Source organism: Marmota marmota, unplaced genomic scaffold, assembly GCF_001458135.2.
Source record: "Marmota marmota marmota unplaced genomic scaffold, marMar, whole genome shotgun sequence".
NCBI classification, from domain to species: domain Eukaryota; kingdom Metazoa; phylum Chordata; class Mammalia; order Rodentia; family Sciuridae; genus Marmota; species Marmota marmota.
The window spans coordinates 11,742,005-11,760,850 of record NW_026000174.1 but is presented as its reverse complement, the minus strand read 5'-3'; the positions used below and the strand labels follow the sequence as shown (position 1 = coordinate 11,760,850).

The 18,846-nt window shown below is 39.0% G+C and overlaps 1 protein-coding gene across 5 annotated transcripts in view; it reads left to right on the top strand.

The window, feature by feature from the left end:
• The first annotated feature begins 324 nt into the window (after window positions 1–324).
• The window catches only part of Acer3 (alkaline ceramidase 3), a 180,229-nt gene continuing 161,707 nt past the window's right edge, over window positions 325–18,846 (top strand). Inside the window, exons 1-2 of one of the 5 annotated variants that reach the window (XM_015477382.2) lie at window positions 325–478; window positions 3,967–4,106. In XM_015477382.2, coding sequence (XP_015332868.1) covers window positions 4,043–4,106 — 64 coding nt within the window. In that variant the 5' untranslated portion in view covers window positions 325–478; window positions 3,967–4,042. Of the gene's footprint in view, window positions 479–3,966; window positions 4,107–9,806; window positions 10,008–18,846 lie in introns of those variants that run through there. The other 4 variants (XM_048788019.1, XM_048788018.1, XM_015477381.2 and 1 more) reach the window with 4 other exon arrangements.

The following is an 18,846-nucleotide window of genomic DNA, read 5'->3' as shown; positions in this document are numbered from 1 at the left end:
CTTGCTGTCTCCTTTCCTAGTATGAATCACTTTGCCTCTCGAGCCTTGGTTGTCTTATCTGTAAAATGAGAATAGTGATTGCTAGGTGACAGTCACCTTTTATTGCTAGTTGACTGGGTGAATTAAATGAAATAATGCATATAAAAATGTTTGCTCAAATGCCTGGCTGCAACTTAACAAGCCCTCCATAAATAGTTGTTGTAATAACAGAAGTAATAATAAATGGCTAATGTGTCTTGAGTTCTCACTATTGGTTCAGGCATTGTTTTACTCTTATTAGCAACCTTAAGAAGAAATATAAATATATTTTTAAAAAATTTTTAGGTGACAGAGCCAAGGCTCAAACAAATTGTTCAAAGTCTTAGAGATAAAAAGAGGCAAATCCCAGGCGTGTCATGGAGTTTGGACTTCAGATATGGAGATCTTTCAGATATGGAGAATCACTGGGAGAGACCAGTTAATCAATTGATGGACACTGGTAAGTCAACTGATTGACTTATTTATCAATGACATCAAAATCTGTGCTACCCTGTAATAGTAATCATTATTTTATGTGGATAAGGCAAGGTAGAGGAGGGGAAGGAGGAGGGATTTGGAGTAGACAGCTGACTCAGTATCTGGCTTTGTGCTGGGCACTAGGGACACAGTGGGGACCCAGACACATTTCTGGTGCTGAAGCTGTCCAGATCCTGCTTCAGTATTTCTCAAGATGTCGTTATTGGACCACTTGACTCACAATGAACCAAGCTGTTTGCTCAATAGGTAGACTCCATCGGGGCTCTAGAGAGTCTTCCTCTTCAGGTTTGTAGTGGAACATGACAAGCAGCGATTCTGATGTGAACTTTGGGAGCCTGCTGCTGAGGAAGAGGAGTAACAGATGATCAGAGGCAGAGTGATAAGAGTCACAGTGAGAGATGGGGAAAGAGATTCTGGAAGAAGCCTGGTCGGAGCAGAGACCTAAGGATCAGAAGATGTTAGTGATTGGCTGGACAGAAAGGAAAGGGGACTTTCAAGCTGAAAGGACAATGTTTACAAAAGCCCAGGATCAACAGAAGAGGCAGTATAGGGAAGAGAGAGTATTTTTGGAATGTGGTAGCAAGGCCTAAGTGGTGGGCAGAACCAAGTCTAAAACCCTTGCTGGTTGTGTCGGGGCGTTTGGACCCATGGTAGTGGAAAATCACTGAAAATTATTTGTTCACTTGGAGGGGGACGTGGATAGTTTTGAGTTTAAGAAAGAGTTCTCTGGCAGCCATAGTACAAAAAAAGAGGTTGTGAGATGGGACAGGACAAGACTTTCCTTGGGGCTACCAGTTAGGGTGCAGGCAATGATGACCTGGACTGATGCAGTGGCTGTGGGAGGAGGGAAGTGGACAAAAGGCCTCGGGGGGTTGGTAACTGATCTGATGTGCCTGGATGGGGGAGTCAATTAACGTTAGCAACTGGGTCAATGGTTGTGAATTTCACCATAGTAAAGAAACTACTGAAAAGAAACTAGTATGGAGGGAAAATGATGAAATCACTTTAGAACATATGGAATTTGAGGTCCTTATGAAATATCCAAGCAGAGCTATTCAGAAGATAGCTGGAAATGCAGGTCTGTGGGAGATCCTGTCAGTTGCTCACTCAATATCCTTTCCTCCGGACCTCTTTCCTAACAGAAGTCTTGGCTTGGGATGGCCATAGGCCCAGCAAAAATATTCACTCTCTTAGACTCTCTTGCCAGTCTTCCTGGACTCTCTGATTGCTCCTAAGAACCCTGTTCTGACCAAAAGGCACTAAATGTATCACTGGGCAGAGTTCTGGAGGGACTACTGTTTTTCTGATAACAATGGTCAGGCCCAGCTGGTATTATTATTTTGTCCTGGCCCTTTTTCCTTCCCTTGGCTAAACAGGATTGGGATGCTTGAGACAAGAAGCAGACATAGGACAAATGCTAAGAGCAGAAAGATAGGATTCTGGCATTGTGCTGCTGAGCCATGGTCCTGGCTGTCTACCACCTGAGAAGAACAAAACCCTTATCTGATTAAGGCACTGGAACTGGTTTTCTGTCACCTGTAGCAAAACATGATCCTAACTGATTCAAGAGCTAAAGCTCTGGAGACAGATCTAGTTTAGAGACAGAGATTCAGGTCAGCATCTAGATGGTAACTGACAGCTCTGGGGTGGATAGGAGAGAACCAGGCACCCCAACAAGCACACATGTGAATGACTTTCATGAGTTAAAGGACAGAGAGGGCTTAACTTATAAGCAATGTTGAAAGAAGGAATTTCTGTTGAAGGGGAAGTGTCTTTAGAGGACTTTGTTATTGTTGATGTTTCCATAACCTCACTCAAAACAAGACATTCAATTTCAGGCTATTTAGAGAATATTCAATCCCCATGAAATTTATTTTGTAACAACTTTCCAGACAGGATCTCCCACAGACCTGCATTAAGCAAGGGCTGGTGAATCTAATCATACATGTGGTGTCACCTCCCAGGGTGGCATGTTTTGGGCTCAGGAGCTGACCTAGTAAACCTCAGTCCTCCTGTTTCTCATAAAACAAGGAAACTTGGTTTTCTCTGGGAGGGCTAGTGCCAGGGCTGCCCAGGACCTGCGTTGCAATTTAACCTGTCTGTTCTTGCCTTTGCCAAGATTATTTGCCACAGCCTCCTATTGGATTTGTCTGATCTTTCTCCTCATCTTGCCCCACTAAAAAGAAAAAAAAAATACACCAAACCTCCAAAACTATTTTCCCTCACATGCGAATTTGGGCATTTTATTTCCTTCCTTGAACACTCCCGCTGTCCCTGGGATAAACCCCACAGGCCTCAGTACAGCACACTAGGCGCCAACCTTTCCATTCTCAGCTGGAGAGTTGTCCTCACCCCTCCCCCATCTCAGAGCGCAGGTTTGGTCCCTCTAAGGGTCTCATTCTGCCTGCCTTTCTCCTGCCCTTTCAAGTCTTTGCAGGCTATTTTCCTGCCTAGAAATGCTTCCTCCATTTTGCTTCATGCCCTGACCAGCTACCCCAGCCACCAGTGCAGCCAGATTAATTTTCTGACCCTCCCAATGGCTGGGACTGGCTAGAAATCCATCTCCTCCTTCTCCCTCAATTCTGTTTCTAAATTTCTCTCCAAATCCTATTGATTCTTCCTATTAATCACCGGTAAATTTGCCTCTTCCTCTCCATCAGTACCGTTCCTCATAGGATCGCTCTAACAGTCCTTGGAACCTAACCCTAACCCTAAGCCTCCAGTCTTCCCCAGTTCAATCATTCTGTCATCTCTTCTGCAAACTTACCTGTGTCATCACTTGCTCCAAACCATTTACTCTCCTAATGCTATTTACCCTGCAGAATTCTCAAGCCTCATTCTTTCACTCCAGATGCTGGCCCGTAAGTTCTCTCTGTTCAGCACATCCCCTTCCTCTGAGCTCCTACAAGGCCAGCTTGGCACAGAAGATAAGAATGTGACCTGGCACGGCACTGCCTGGATTCCTTGGCTCAGATGCTTATCTGGTTACCCTTGGGTGAAATTTCCAACTCACTCCATCAGTTTCATTATTTGTAAATGAGGACTAAAGATAGTACTCAATTCATAGGACTGTTAGAAAGGTGTTAAAAGATCATTCTAAAGACAGAGCAGTGCCAGGAAGAGTAAATATTAGTGTTAGCAATTATAATTTGATCCTTGAGATGTATCTGTTCTGTCCTTTTCCATTGCCTAGAATAGTTTCTAAGACATAGTTGGGTTTCATTAAATAATTTTAATAAATAAAATTAGAAAACGAATTTGCTAGCTTGCTTGGTGAGTATGTCTTGTATTTCATTTTGCCAGGGAAATTATCACCAGGTGCAACAACAGAAGCTATGGTCTTCCAGTCTATATTCCCAACACTAGTCCTAAGTCTTGGTCTATAGAAGATGTCGAATTCATTTTGCTGATTCTTATATAAACTGACTTTTACTTATTAAAATTTTGCAGAAGTGTTGCGGAGCTTCCATAACCATGCCCAGAATTAAGAAAGGTCAAGAAGTACAGGCCAAGGGTACAATGGATAATGTGTTTGATCATGGATCAGAAAAAAGGCCAAGAAGAAACTGGCAGGCTTCATTTAACCTGTGGTGAGTCTGCACATTTGTTTTTTGTGGCTTTAGGTTTTCCTTTGCAGTTGTAACATGGCACAACATATCATGTAGAAAAAAATGGATTGTAGGTTGGATTTCTTTTGTCAACTTGGGAACTAGTAAGTAAAAATAATTTTCAGTAGGAATCTGGTTGAAAGCTTTCGAAATTTGGGTTCTTATCTGTTACTTGAAAAATAAATACAGATGCTCCTTGACATCCTAAATTGAGAATACCATAGATGAAAAATGCATTTAATATCCCTAATCTACCAAATCCAAGCTCAGCCTGGCCTTCCTTAAATGTGCTCAGAACACTTACTTTAGCCTATGCCTGGGCAAAATCATCAAACACAAGGCCTATTTTCTAATAAGGTGCTGAATATCTCATGGGATTTATTGAGTACTATACTGAAATTGAAAACCAGAATGGTTGCATGGATACTATTCACACTATTGAAAAATCAAATCATTGTAAGTTGGGGACCACCTATATACACACTGGAAACACCTAAATATGGGGATAGTAAAATAGATATAACATAATAAAGTACACTATGGTATAACTATATAATTGAATATGATATATCTATTAATGATATTCATGAGGATTTTTTTGTGATTCAACTGACAATTTCATGGGAGCATTTTGATTGATCTGGAGAGAGTCAACTATGACAGTAAAAAAAAAATCTAATGCAGGTGCCATTCAAACAAATAGCAAAGTAAAAGAAGAAATGCATGATGTCAGTCTACATTTTGTTAATAAAATACTTAAAGAGATATGAAATCACTAGCTCATCTCAGCTGTGTTCAATGTATTATATATAATACCTTTTTAAATTTTTTTATTTAATTAGTTATATATGACAGTAGAATGCATTTATGCACTTTGATATATCATATATAGATGGGATGGATATAATTTCTCATTTTTCTGAGTATACATGTTGCAGAATCATATTGGCCATGTAGTGACATATTTACATAAAGTAATAATGTCTGTTTTATTCTACTATCTTTCCCATCCCCACATCCCCTCCCATCACTTCCCTCTACCTAATTTAAGGTAACACTATTCTTCCCTAGTGCTCTCCGCCTTATTGTGAATTAGCGTTCGAATATTAGAGAAATCATTCGGCCTTTGGTTCTGTGGATTGGCTTATTTCACTTAGTATGATATTCTCCAATTCCGACTATTTACTGGAAAATGCCATAATTTCACTCTTCTTTGAAGCTGAGTAATATTCCATTGAGTTTATACACCATATTTTCTTTATCCATTCATCTATTGAGGGACATCTAGGTTGGTTCCATAGTTCAGCTATTGTGAATTGAGCTGCTATAAACATTGATATGGCTGCATTACTGTAGTATGCTGATTTTGAGTTCTTTGAGTATAAACCAAGGAGTGGGATAGCTGTGCAAATGGTGGTTCCATTCCCAGTTTTCTAAGGAATTTCCATACTGCTTTCCATAGTGGTTGCACCAATTTGCAGTCCTACCAACAATATGTGAGTGTATACCTTTTTAATCCATGCATAGAATAAATGAGTCTAGTCAAAAGGATCTTCTTCAAACATTTTCATCACTTGGCTTCTAGGTTAATAGTGTTTTCTGGTTTCTCTCTAATAAACAGGCTGTACCTTTTATAATATTTCACAATGGTTATTGCCAGTTGGTGGGATTCTGAGTGGTTTCTTTTTTTCCCCTTGTTTTCTTATTTTCTAAATTTTCCAAGATAAGACTTAATTTTTAAAAAATCCAGTTCTATTAAGATATAATTCACATACCACATAGTTCAGTCATTTAAAGTGTACAATTCCATGATTTTTTTCCTTTTCTTCACATTCAGAGTTATTCAACCATTACCACAACCTAATTTTAGAACTTTCATCATCCCCAAAAGGTACCCTGTACCCTTTGGCAGTCAACGCCCATTCCTCCTTCCCTTCTCAGTCCTAAGCAACCACTAATTTATTTTCTATTTCAATAGATTTGCTTATTCTGTATATTTCAAGAAAAATGGCATCATAATATGTGCCCTTTTGTGTCTGGCTTCTTTGACATAGCATAAGTTTTTCAAGGCTCATCCATCTGTATCATGTATGCATATTTCATTCCTTTTTATTGCTGAAAAATCATTCATTGTATGGATATACCACACTCCAACCCATCCATTAGTTAATAGATATTGGCTTGTTTCCAATTCTTGGCTACTGTGAATAATGCTGCTATGAACATTCTTGTTCAAGTTTTTTGGGGACTTATGTTTTCAATTCTCCTGGTATATACCTAGGTGTGTAGAATTGCCAGGTCACATGATAAGTTAGTTTAGCACTTTGAGGAACTACAAAGTATTTTCAAAGTTGTTCACCATTTAACATACCAGTAATACATGAAGGTTCTAATTTTTCTACATCCTCGCCAGCATTTGTTATCGTTTGTTTTTGATTATAGCATCCTATGTATGGAAGTGGCATCTCACTGTCACTTTGATTTGGATTTATATAAATGCTAATGATGTTGAACATGTGTTTATTGGCCATTTTCATATCTTCATTGGAGAAATGTCTATGTAGATCCTTTGTCCATTCTTTAATTAGGTTATTTGTCTTTTCATTTTTTAGCTGTGAATTCTTCATATAGTTTGAATACAAGTCTCTTATCAGATATATGATTTGCAAACATTTTCTTCCATTCTGTGGATTGTCTTTTTGTTTTCTTGATAGTGTCATTTGCAACAAAAAAGTTTGTAATTCCAATGAAATCCAATTTATCTATTTTTTTCTTTCATTACTTTATATAAAAAAAATTGTCTAGCCTAAGGTTACAAACAGTTACTGAGACTTTTATAGTTTTAGCTTTTGCATTTATGTCTTTGATCTATTTTGAGTTGAATTTTGTTGTGGCAAGAAGGATTCGAATTTCATTCTATTGCACGTGGATATCCAGTTGCTCTAGCACCATTTGTTGAAAAGACTATTCTTTCCCTATTGAATTGTCCTTGCACCCTTGTTTAAAACCATTTGACCATAAATACAAGGGTTTATTGCTGGAGTTTCAAATCTATTCCATTGACCTATATGCCTATTCTTATGCCGGTACAACACTGTCTTGATTATTGCAGTTTTGTAGTAAGTGTTCGTATTGAGAATTTTGGTTTTTTTTTTTCAAGATAGTGTCAGCTATTCTGGGTCCCGTACATTTCAATGCATTGCTTTTTTTTTAATATTTATTTTTTAGTTTTCGGCAGACACAACAACTTTGTTTTGTATGTGGTGCTGAGGATCGAACCCGGGCCGCATGCATGCCAGGCGAGCGCGCTACCACTTGAGCCACATCCCCAGCCCCTCAATGCATTGCTTTTATTCTTTGTGTGTGTGTATGGGGGTGGGGGTTAGAGAAAGAGGAGAAAGAAAGAAAGATAGACATTGCTGAAGGAACTGTGTGATTTACTTTGATTTCTGAATGATTATTCTGCAGCACATCTTTTCTCCTGGGTGGGGGAATTTCTCCCTGATTCTGTCCTTGTTATGGTAGTTTTCTGTTTGTTTGTTGCCCACTGTTGATGAACACTGTGTAGTGTGGACTCAGACAAGGCCTTATCTCCTACCTTGAGTCACCTGATGCTCAGAGGTTATTTCCACAGGAATGGGAATGGGGAGCATGGATCTCACAATCCCCCGTACACTCCAAGCAAAGTATTATCACATTCTTTGTTGTGGTTGATATAGCTGATACACTGTTTTGACTGTATACCTCTTCAGCAATCACTTTTGAGTATATATATATATATTTTGCACATTCAGTTTAAGTATACAAATATATATTCTTTGATTCATTTATAAGTTATATATACTAATAATTATTATATATTAAAATCATACATGCCAGGTGTGGTGGCACATGCCTATAATCCCAGCTGCTCTGGAGGATGATGCAGGAGGATTGCACATTTGAAACCAGCCTCAGCAACTAAGCAAGGATGTAAGCAACCTAGTGAGGGCTGGGGATGTGTCTTAGTCGTTAAGTGTCCCTCAGTTCAATCTCTGGTGCCAAAAATCAAACAAAAAATGAAAACAAAAACATATGCAAAATGGAAGTTTTAGAGAACGAGATTTTAAAAATGCTTGGAAATAGAAGTCTTCCCACACTTCAGTGGCTTTTTTTTTTTTTTTAATCTCCCTGTAGACTGCCTTCTTGGATTTTACCTGTGTGTGTTTCTAGCATCCAGCCAAACAGTCCTAGTAAACAGCAGAAGCTCATGTCTTCAAAAGAAAAAAAATCAGATCTCCTACTATTTTTATTATATTATAAAACACTACCTCTATTTCTAGGTTTTGCACTAGCAAGTAAAGTTTCTGCGTTTATTGTCTGCTAGGATCAATTTGTGGAAGGTTGTGTGTTCCTCATGTCTCAGGTAGAAACCTTTGATTGCACCTCATCTGACTTATTTATTTACAAAATAGTGATTCTATCATCTTTAATGTATACTCTTCATTTCATACCACGTTGGTCAAGCAGAGTTCTGCATAAAGAATTGAAAACAATGTCTCTATTCAGGGTGGCATCAAAGGAAGCTCTTGGGTATTGAAGTCAGAGAGAGCTTCAGGGAGCTGGATTTTAAAGGACAAGTAGACTGTTAGCCAAATGAAGACAGGAAGACCATTCCAGCTGACTTCAGAAGCAAAGGCAGGAATGTGAGAAGTGAGGGGAAAATTTGGTGGAGCTGAACACAAAAGGCAATGGTGATTGCATCTCTGTGGGGTTTTGTTTGCTTGCAGTATTGGGGATTGAACCCAGAGCCTTGTGCATTCTATGCATCACTGACCTACATCCCCAGTACTTTTTTTGAATTTTACTTTGAGATAGGGTCTTACTAAGTTGCTCATGATGGCTTTCAACTTGAGATCCTCCTGCCTCAGTCTCCCAAGTAGCTGGGATTACAGGTGAGAGCCACCCCCTCTAGAGCATCTGTTTTCAATAGATCACTCTGGAGATTCTGTGGAGTATTTGAGTCTTGAAGTTGAAAGTAGAGAGAGGTTGTTGGTTGCCTGAAGAGTAGGGCACAATTATAGATAACTACAAGGCAGAAACCTCTGCGATTAGAATCCCAAACTGAGGCTGTCAAACTATTTTAGTACTTTATTTAGAAAGTTCTTTTTAGGATTTTAGCACCTAACTTCTTCTTCTTCTTTTTTTTTTTTCTTTTGGTCCTGGGAGTTGTTGCCCTTTCCCTTTGTCCCCATGACTGCTTTATACCTTTATTAGACAATTACGACTTATTTCGTGGGAATCCCTGGGGCTGGCTGGGGATGCTGTTTCTAGATTTCCGTTTGAGGCCTGCGGCTAAAGTTATACCCTGAGGTGCCTGGCCACACAGGTTTGCTCAAGCAAGGGCTTGTAGAGAAGGCTTCATTACATCTCTGCCCCCATTAAATCAAACCGCCCCCACACAAATAGAGGCTTAGACACATCTGGACAGAAAAAAAGCCTCCGGGGGTATCGGGAACCACTGGGGTGGTCTAGGCCGGCCAGACAGCTCAGCTCTCTACCTCCTTTCCGGGTCTCAGCTCTGTCTGCCCACAAGAGAAAGAGGGACCTGACCACAGGGCGCCCTCGGGGTGGGCCCTGCGACCGCCACGCCCTAGATGGGCGTGGCCTCCCTAGGGCAGCCTTAGTGACGGCGCCGGCCCCTCCTCCCCGAGGGCGGGCGCGAGCGCGCGCGCGAGCTGGGCCCAAGCTGGCCTAAGAGCCGCGGATCCGAGCGCAGCTAGGGTGGCAGCGGCTACGCGATGGCTCCGGCTTTGGACCGGGAGGGTTACTGGGGCCCTACGACCTCCACACTGGACTGGTGCGAGGAGAACTATTTTGTGACCGAGTACGTCGCCGAGTTCTGTGAGTGTGGCCTGAGGCGGGGAGGGAGGGAGTAGGGACACCGGGCTGAGTGGAGGCGCCGTGTGGAGAAGGCAGAGGACGAACCTGGCCGCGAGGGGAGGCACCAGGCCTGGCGTCCGGGGCCGCGGGGGAAGCAGGAGTGTGGTCAGGGGTGTCCGGTGTGTCGAGGGAGGACTGCCGGAATCCGGTTCGGCTGGCCTTCACTTTGGGGTCGGACGGGAAGTGGGGAGCCCCTGCTCGACCTAAGGGGACAGCCTGAGAAGCAGGGCTGGAAATGGGAATTCCTACCTGTCCGCGGAGTGGAGACAGGCAGCGGGCAGCCCAGAAGGGGTCGGGAGAGTGGAGGTCTCTGCTTATTGGAATGAGAGCCCAGGACACCTGTTCTACTGTTGTCACCCCCTCCTCAGCCAGAGGGGAACACTTCCTTGCTCCGTCTTCCCCCAAGTCTGGGAAAACTCTAAGGTCTTTCCAGTCTTCTTTCTCCTTCCTTTCTCTCTCTCTCTATATATATTTAGTTGTACTTGGACACAATACCTTTATTTTATTTATTTATTTTTTTAAATGTGGTGCAGAGGGTCGAACCCAGCGCCTACCCACGCTAGGCGAGCGCTCTACCGCGGAGCCACAACCCCAGCTCTCTTTTTCCTTTCTTATATGACCCCCCTCACCATCTCCAGGGAACAGTTTTATGATCTCAGAGATCCAACTCCCTCTCCCATATTTTCGGGTACCAGAAATGATCTGCTAGTACTATTCAACTCCCATCTTGCGCCAGAAGTAGAAGGCAGAGGATCAAGTACCTTTCTGCTTGTGCCAGCCTTCTAAGGGCAGGAGGGACCAAGTCATTGCTTCACTGTGAACCTCGTCAGACTTCCTAGGGGTTAATGGTCATCTGAGAACACTACTTCCACTAACCACACCTTCTGGGAACTTAAGAGTCCTCCTCAAGCCTTTGCTCTAACAGGCATTGCTGGCCAGGTCTGGGTTGTTGTTGTTGGTGGTTTTGTGTGTGTGTGAATGTGTGTGTTTTCCTAGATAATCATTTCTGCCAGGCTTGAGAGATTTTCTATTGTTTATTTTGGTCAAGTTTTTTTTTTTTTAAACATATGTTGATGAGCTGGGGTTGTGGCTCAGAGGTAGAGAGCTTGCCTACTATGCTTGAGGCACCAGGGCTGCGGGGAAAGCAGGAGTATCCGGTGACTGAGGACTGCCGGAATCTGGTTAGGCTGGCCTTCACACATAAAAAAATAAATAAAGATATTGTGTCCATCTATAACTAAAAAATAAATATTAAAAAATACTTTGTTTTTTTTAATGGATTATTTTGTTGTTGTTGGAGATGGACAGAATACCTTTATTTTATTTATTTGTATGTGGTGCTGGGGACCCAACCCAGTGCCTCAGCATGCTAGGAAAGCACTCTACTACTGAGCCACAACCCCAGCCCCTATTTTGGTCAAGTTTTAAGAGCACAGGGTTTCATTCTTCTTTCAGATACCTGCTTCTGCAAGATGCAGAGACAATCTAATTCTTTGGTTATTACTGCCTTATTTTAATTGAATCCACTTTGTCAGGACATGAGGCAAAACTCTTCGAAGCTAACCTTCTTATTACTGACTCCTTCTCCTAGGCATGTGTGTTTGGCTTTGTAGAAAAGAGACAAGATCCCAGGCCTGGTGGCAGGCCTGTAATCCCAGAATCTCAGCGACTTGGGAGGCTGAGGTAGGAGGATCAGAAGTTCAAAACCAACCTCAACAATTTAGCAAGGCCTAAGCAAATTAGGAAGACCCTGTCTAAAAAAAAAAAAAAAAAAAAAGGCTAGAGTTTCATACAAAATAATCCTCCTTTATTCTGTCCCTGTAGTTGGCTATTAAAAAGAAAGAAAGAAAACTTTTTTTTTTTTTTTGTAGCTTTTGGGACTTGATTTGGAGGAAGTTGAGACCATGATAGGGCTGAGAATCATTTTTCCTGAGCTATTAGTTTTTACATAATAATGGAGAAATATGGCAAAGGGATTATTTGTAGTGTAATTACTTGGCAATTTGAATATAGGTTAAGGAAGCATTTTATCAATTTTTAAAAAATTATTTACACATGACAGTATAATGATCTTGACATACATTTTAATCAGATGGGGTATAATTTCTCATTTTTCTGAGTGTACAGGTTGCAGAATCACATTGGTCATGCAGTCACATATATACATACATAAATTTTTAAAAATATCTTTCTTTTATTTTTATGTGGTGCTGAGAATCGAACCCAGTGCCTCACGCATGCTAGGCGAGCGTGCTACCACTTGAGCCACATCCCCAGCCCATTTTTCAAATTTTTAAATTGCTTTGGTAAGCCCATACCTGGTCCAGAAGACCATGATCATGAGAGAGAGAAAGGATTTAAAGCTGTTCTCTCTGAGCTGGAAATGTAGAACTTTTTTTCTTTTACTTGGTGGTTTCAAATATTGGATGGACTCTCATATATAGTAGTTAACTTTTCCAGTTTCCCTAGAATTTAGAATTGGGGCAATGGATGGAGAAAACTAACATAAGGAATAACTTCAGCATAAAGAAAATCTTTCTAATGATATTATCACAGAACGGGTTGGCTTAAGGATAAGAAGATTTTCACTAAAGGTGTTAGAGCAGACATTGCTCAGCTAACTAATGTGAGAATCTGAGGAGGAATTAACTAGTAGAGGAAAGGAGCCTGAGTTGGCCTTTAGATTTCCTGCAGTCTTTTTGGTCTACATAAGTATAATGACTTTTAGTTTAGAACCAAGGCTTTGGATTAGAATCAAAAGAGAATACTGGCAGTTGATCATGTGAATTATAAGAGAGTAGATACTAGTATTCTGACAGATAGCTCTGAGAAATAGGAAATGGCTTTAGTTCTCAATGTCCTCAGAAGAGGAAACTGAGCAGACTGCAGGAAGGTTTTGACACAGGAATCTGAGGGGTTGCAAGAAGAGGATGAGTGCATATGTTGGCAGCCCTTTGCGCATGTACCTTGGGAGAAAATGATTTGGAGGAAGTTGAGGTCAAATACCACAGCAAGTGGTGGGTGTCTATTATAACTTGAAATAAGAGAAATGGATCTTTGAAAAATATACCAATTAGTAATAATATGTTCAAAATAAATGCCATTTTATCATTATATTTATATTAATGACAACATTAAGGATGATAGTAATAATAGTTGTTACCTGTATGTTTGCTGTGTTCCACAACTTGCTAAGCATTTCATATAATTTATCTTTTTTGCTCTTTACAATAATTTTAAAAAGAAGGTATTGTTATCTCTCACAGTTTAGAAAATTGAGTTTCTGAGAACTAATTTATATACAGTCACAATAAATGGTGTAGAGACAGTATTCAAATTGAGATGTGACTTTAAAACTGTTAGACTGTATTGCCTCTCCCTTCATTCTTTCAATCACACATTCAAGGGGGATAGGACAGACAAGAAATCCTATTCTATCACAAAAGATAAATTGAATAGCAATTCAAGTTATTCAAGTATCTTTCAACTATTCAATTATCTTTCAGCAATAGAGTATATATTTTGGGGTTATAATAATGAGTTTGGGCAATTGTGTGTTTAGATATGGTTCTTTGTCACTTTCAGCACCTGAAAAACTATCTTTTTAGCATGAACCAACAACAATCCAAATTCCTTTTCATTTGAGCAGATTGTGAGAACCAGGGAAAAGGGCAAAGGGTCTCTCTTTATTTGTGAAATAATGATCCGATTGATGCCAGACTTTTAAAGTATGGGAATCCTCATTTTGTCAGGTAGTATGGGACCATACACATAGCCATGCACATTAAAACTAGACAAAACAGTCTTCATAATCAATAAGAAAAGTTAGAATTATTCTGTGACCTTTAAATTTTTTTGTCAAACATTGTATAAACCCTCTTATTGTTGGTTATAAATATGTAGGGGAATGAGAAAGAAGTAGAACTAAATTTTTTACACTATAACTTAAATAATTGAAAACACAGGTATTAAAATGTTTTATTTCTTTGTAAAATAGCTTATCAAGAGTAGTTTGGAGTGGGGGCTATAGCTCAGTGGTAGAGCGCTTGCCTAGCACATGTGAGGCACTGGGTTCTATCCTTAGCACCACATAGAAATAAATAAAGTAAAGGCATTGTGTCCATATACAACTAAAAAAATATTTTAAAAAAAGAGTGGGCTGAGGTTGTGGCTCATAACATTGTACTTTCATAACATTGAAAGTACAAAGAATAAAATGTTGTAAGCCAATTCAAATTTAGAAATGATTCATAGAGGCACAGCAATTTATTCCGTGCCATAAGTTGTGGGAAGAGCAGACAAGCACTTTACAAAGTACTCTTTTTTAAAAAAATATATTTTTAGTTGTAGATGGACACAATACCTTTATTTTGTTTATTTGTTTTTTATGTGGAGTTGAGGATCAAACCCAGTGTCTCGTGCGTGCTAGGCAAGTGCTCTACTACTGAGCCACAGCTCCAGCCACATAATATTCTTTTAGTGTTTATGTAATAATGGGATTTATGGAATGAAGATCTAGCAGCAAAGTTTGGACTATATTCAATTTCTCACAGTTAATAAACAGTGATAACTGCAATTTGAATTGTGTTGTCGGGAGATTGTCATTATTTAACTAAACTCTGGTAACTGAAATTTGTGCCTGCTGAAACTCTACGAAGTAAAGATTGCCTATGTATTAATAATGTACAGAACATTCCTATTAAGGAGATTAATGTTACATCTCCCACTCCCTACTTTTTGGGCTACTAGGGATTGAATCCAGTGTAGCTCATTCTACCACTGAGCTATATTCCCATCCATTTTATTTTGAGATGGGCCTTGGTAAGTTGCCAGGGCTGATCTCAAACTTGCGATCCGCCTGCTTCATTTTCCTGAGTAACTGGGATTACAGGTGTACCCAACTGCTTCTGGCTGTTAGCCCATTTTAAAGAAGAGGAAATTGAGTTTTAGAGAAGTTAAGAAACCTGCTTAGTGTCATACAGCTATTGAGTGGCAGAAATGGTATTCCAATTTAGATCTCATAAGCCTTTCTACTAAGACAAACAATCTTCCCAAAGTGGAATTTCAAGCACTGTTGGACTAACGAAAGAAACATTACCTAAAAGGAGATGAAGGGGAATTCTAATTATCCAGTTAAAATTATTTAAAATGTTTCATTTATTCAGCAAATATTTACTAAGTACCTATTTTGTTAAGGCTTCAGTCTATTAAAGTATATATGAAGACAGATTTTCTCTTCTGGTTGTTGGAGAGGCTAATTAGGAGTATGAACATATACATTCAACAGGTACACTCCTACTTTCAAATGAACTGCATTCCTAAAATGCATTTGGAAGATCCTGGATTGACATTATGGGAGGGGTTGTCAGAAAGCTAATAAATATATTTGAAAATTTCTAATTATGGCTTTTATAGGGACTACCTCAGTCTGAGACAGTCACCTAGTTGGTAAGATTTCCATGGTTGGAGAGAAAGAATGGCAGCTTATGTTATGACCATCTAGCTATCTTTATTTTGTTCTTGCGCTAGGATAATTCAAGCTTTTTTTGTGAATTTTTCGCTCCTCTTCCGTCCTTAGGAACTAGGCTAAAGGAAAGTGGGCAGCCCTCAGGCTTTATACTTTTGTTATGGGAAATTCACTTAGATGGGGAAAGAAATATTATTTTCTTATCACAGCAGCACAAGACAAAAGAAATTTTAGCCAGTTGCCTCTACCATACACATGCCTCAAAGGGCCTCTGGCTGCTTGTAGCTCTTTGCTGTTTTTCTTTTCCTTTCCTTTTCTTGAGGTCTCTTCCTAACATCTTCCTTGAATAGCAAGCCTCAAGTAAGTGAGCACACTTCTGGCTTTTTTTGTTTCTGGGGCTCTGTGGGCTGGCAGAGGGTGATAACTTTAAGGTAGATAATCCTTTCCCTAAGAGTTTCTGACAGGCAAGCAGCGGTACCTCCAGCTTATAGCCTAAAAACATCATAAGTCAACTGATGAAGAAAGGCCAAGTGAAAGGCCAGATTCAGTGTATAAAAGGGTATGGGTTTAATATATCCAAGTCAAAGACTGGCAGTAAGTTGTTTAGATGCTCTGATGAATATATATGTGGCGTGTTGGAATACTAGGAAATGGTATTTATTAAAAACTTAAACAAAGATTCATAAAGGCTCTACAATATCCCTGCCTCAAGAACTACCATACCAACTGATATTTTATTTAAATTGTGGAAAAATACACATAACACAAAATTTATCATCTTAACCATTTTTAAGAATATACAGTTCTGTAGTGTTAACGTACATTCACATTGTTGTACACTAAATCTTCAAAATGCTTCATCTTGTGAAACTGAAACTCTATTCAACTCTATAACAGCTCTTCATTCTCTCCTCTCTCTAGCTTCTGGCAACTGTCATTTTATTTTATGTCTCTATTATTCCAGATATATAAGAGGAATCTGTCTTTTTTCACTTAGGATAAGGTCCTGAAAGTTCACAACATGGATGTTGTAGCATGTATGAGAATTTCTTTTTTTAAAGGCTGTATAATATTCTATTATATGTACATACCATATTTTCTTTATCCATTCTTCCATTGATGAACACTTGGGTCACTTCTACCTCTTGGCTATTGTGAATAGTGCAGCTGTGAATGTGGGTAAACAAATAGCTCTTCAAGCCCCAATAGTAATATTGTTGGATCATGTGGTAACATAGCAGCTATTTTAACTTTTTCATCATAAGGAAGCCTCTTATTTGTTATAGGCTCCATGAATTTATTATCACTCTCACATAAATTGTAATTTATTATTATTCTACTTAAGTTTTGATTGTACTTTATCCCTGTTTTAATTAGTATAAGGCACATGTCAATCAGATGAATGCTGGTCACTGTTACCACACTATATTGATCCATGTGAGATAGTTACTAATTACTTTAATGTTTTAATATAATTCTAGTCCAAAGCAAAACAGCATACTGTTTTTATTGCAATCTTCTTGTGGATAAATGTGATTTTTAAAATATTGGAAATAGCCTATAGAAATAATAATAGCTAACACTTATGGGGCTTAATGTGCAACATTCTCTTGTGTATTATATGATAAGAACCCTTGTTATAATATTTACAAATTAAAAAATATATATTTCTTTAGTTGTAGGTGGCCACAATGACTTTATTTTATTTATTATTTTTATGTGGTGCTGAGGATCGAACCCAGTACTTCACACATGCTAGGCGAGTGCTCTACCACTGAGCTACAACCCTAGCCCTATTTACGGTTTTTTTTAAGTTACTCTTTTAAGTTTTAGTCATATTTTAGAGATCTGGAAATTTAAGGCAGAGAAGGATTGAATAATTTGTTCAAAGTTTTCTACTTTGCCAGGGACAAAATGAAGATTTGAATTCATGCATTGCTTTTTTTTAATATTTATTTTTTAGTTGTAGTTGGACACAATACCTTTATTTTATTCATTTATTCTTATGTGGTTCTGAGGATTGAACTTAGGGCCTCACACGTGCTAGGTGAGTACTCTACCGCTGAGCTACACACCAGCCCCTTGAATTCATGCATTTCTGACTCCAGAGTACATTCATATCTCTCTCTCCCCCTCTCTCTCACTAAAATATCTTTGAGTTATAAATTACTTATAATAAAATACATCCTTTTAAAAATATTTTTTTTTAGTTGTAGATGGACACAATACCTTTATTGTTTATTTATTTATTTATGTGATGCTTAGGTTCTAACCCAGTGCCTCACACATGCTAGGCAAGTATCTACCACTGAGCTACAACCCCAGCCCTAAGACACATCCATTTAAAGTGTATAGTTTGTAAAGTTTTGATAGGTGTGTATACCTATGTAACTACTATCTCAATCAAGATGTGGACTGTTTTTTAAAAATATTTATTTAATTTTTTTAGTAGAAGTTGGACACAATACCTTTATTTTATATATTTGTTTATTTTTTTATGTGGTCCTGAGGATCGAACCCAGGGCCTCCCATGTGCTAGGCAAGCACTCTACCGCTGAGTCACAATCCTAGTCTGAACTGTTTTTATTACCCTGAAAAGTTATCAGAGCATGCCTTTCTAATCATATGCTAATACTGATTGATTTCCAAAGTAGGTAATATTATAATCCCAATTTTACAGTTGAGGACATTGAAATTTAAGAAGATTAAGAAAATTGCCCAAGGTCACATATTACTAAGTGGCAGAGCCCAAGTGACCCAAAAGCCACTTAATTCCAGAGCTGTCTGATGGACTACCATACTATTCCTGCCTTCCTCCATACAATTTTTTAAACCTTACTAAATCCAGAGACCTCAGACAAGGAACTAGTGATCTAATATTAGAAGTAAGGAAAAGACCTTGAGAAGTGAATTGATCTGGCCAAGCTTCTGTTGCAAATTAGTGGTGAAGACTAGACTTCACCACATTCTGTAGTTTCTCAGTCTGGTAAATGGTAGAGAGGAGGGGGAGAATATTAGTGTTGTTGATTTCATATTTTAATGAGTTACCAAATCATAGGACTTCCTCAGAACAAAAAGAATTCTCAATGAACTGTTTTATTATGGTGAAGATGCTAACAGTACATTAATTAGTGTTCCTCATTTTCATGTGCATGCGAATTACTTGGGGGATCTTGTTAAAACATATATTCTAGTTTAGTAGGTCTGAAAAGTGGTCTTAGAGTCTGCATTTCTTATAAGCTATCAGGTGATTCCAGTACTGCTGGTCTAGAGATTGCACTTGAAGAAGCAAGCCTTTACAGTTCATAGAGCACTTTCCATCCCCCCCCCCCC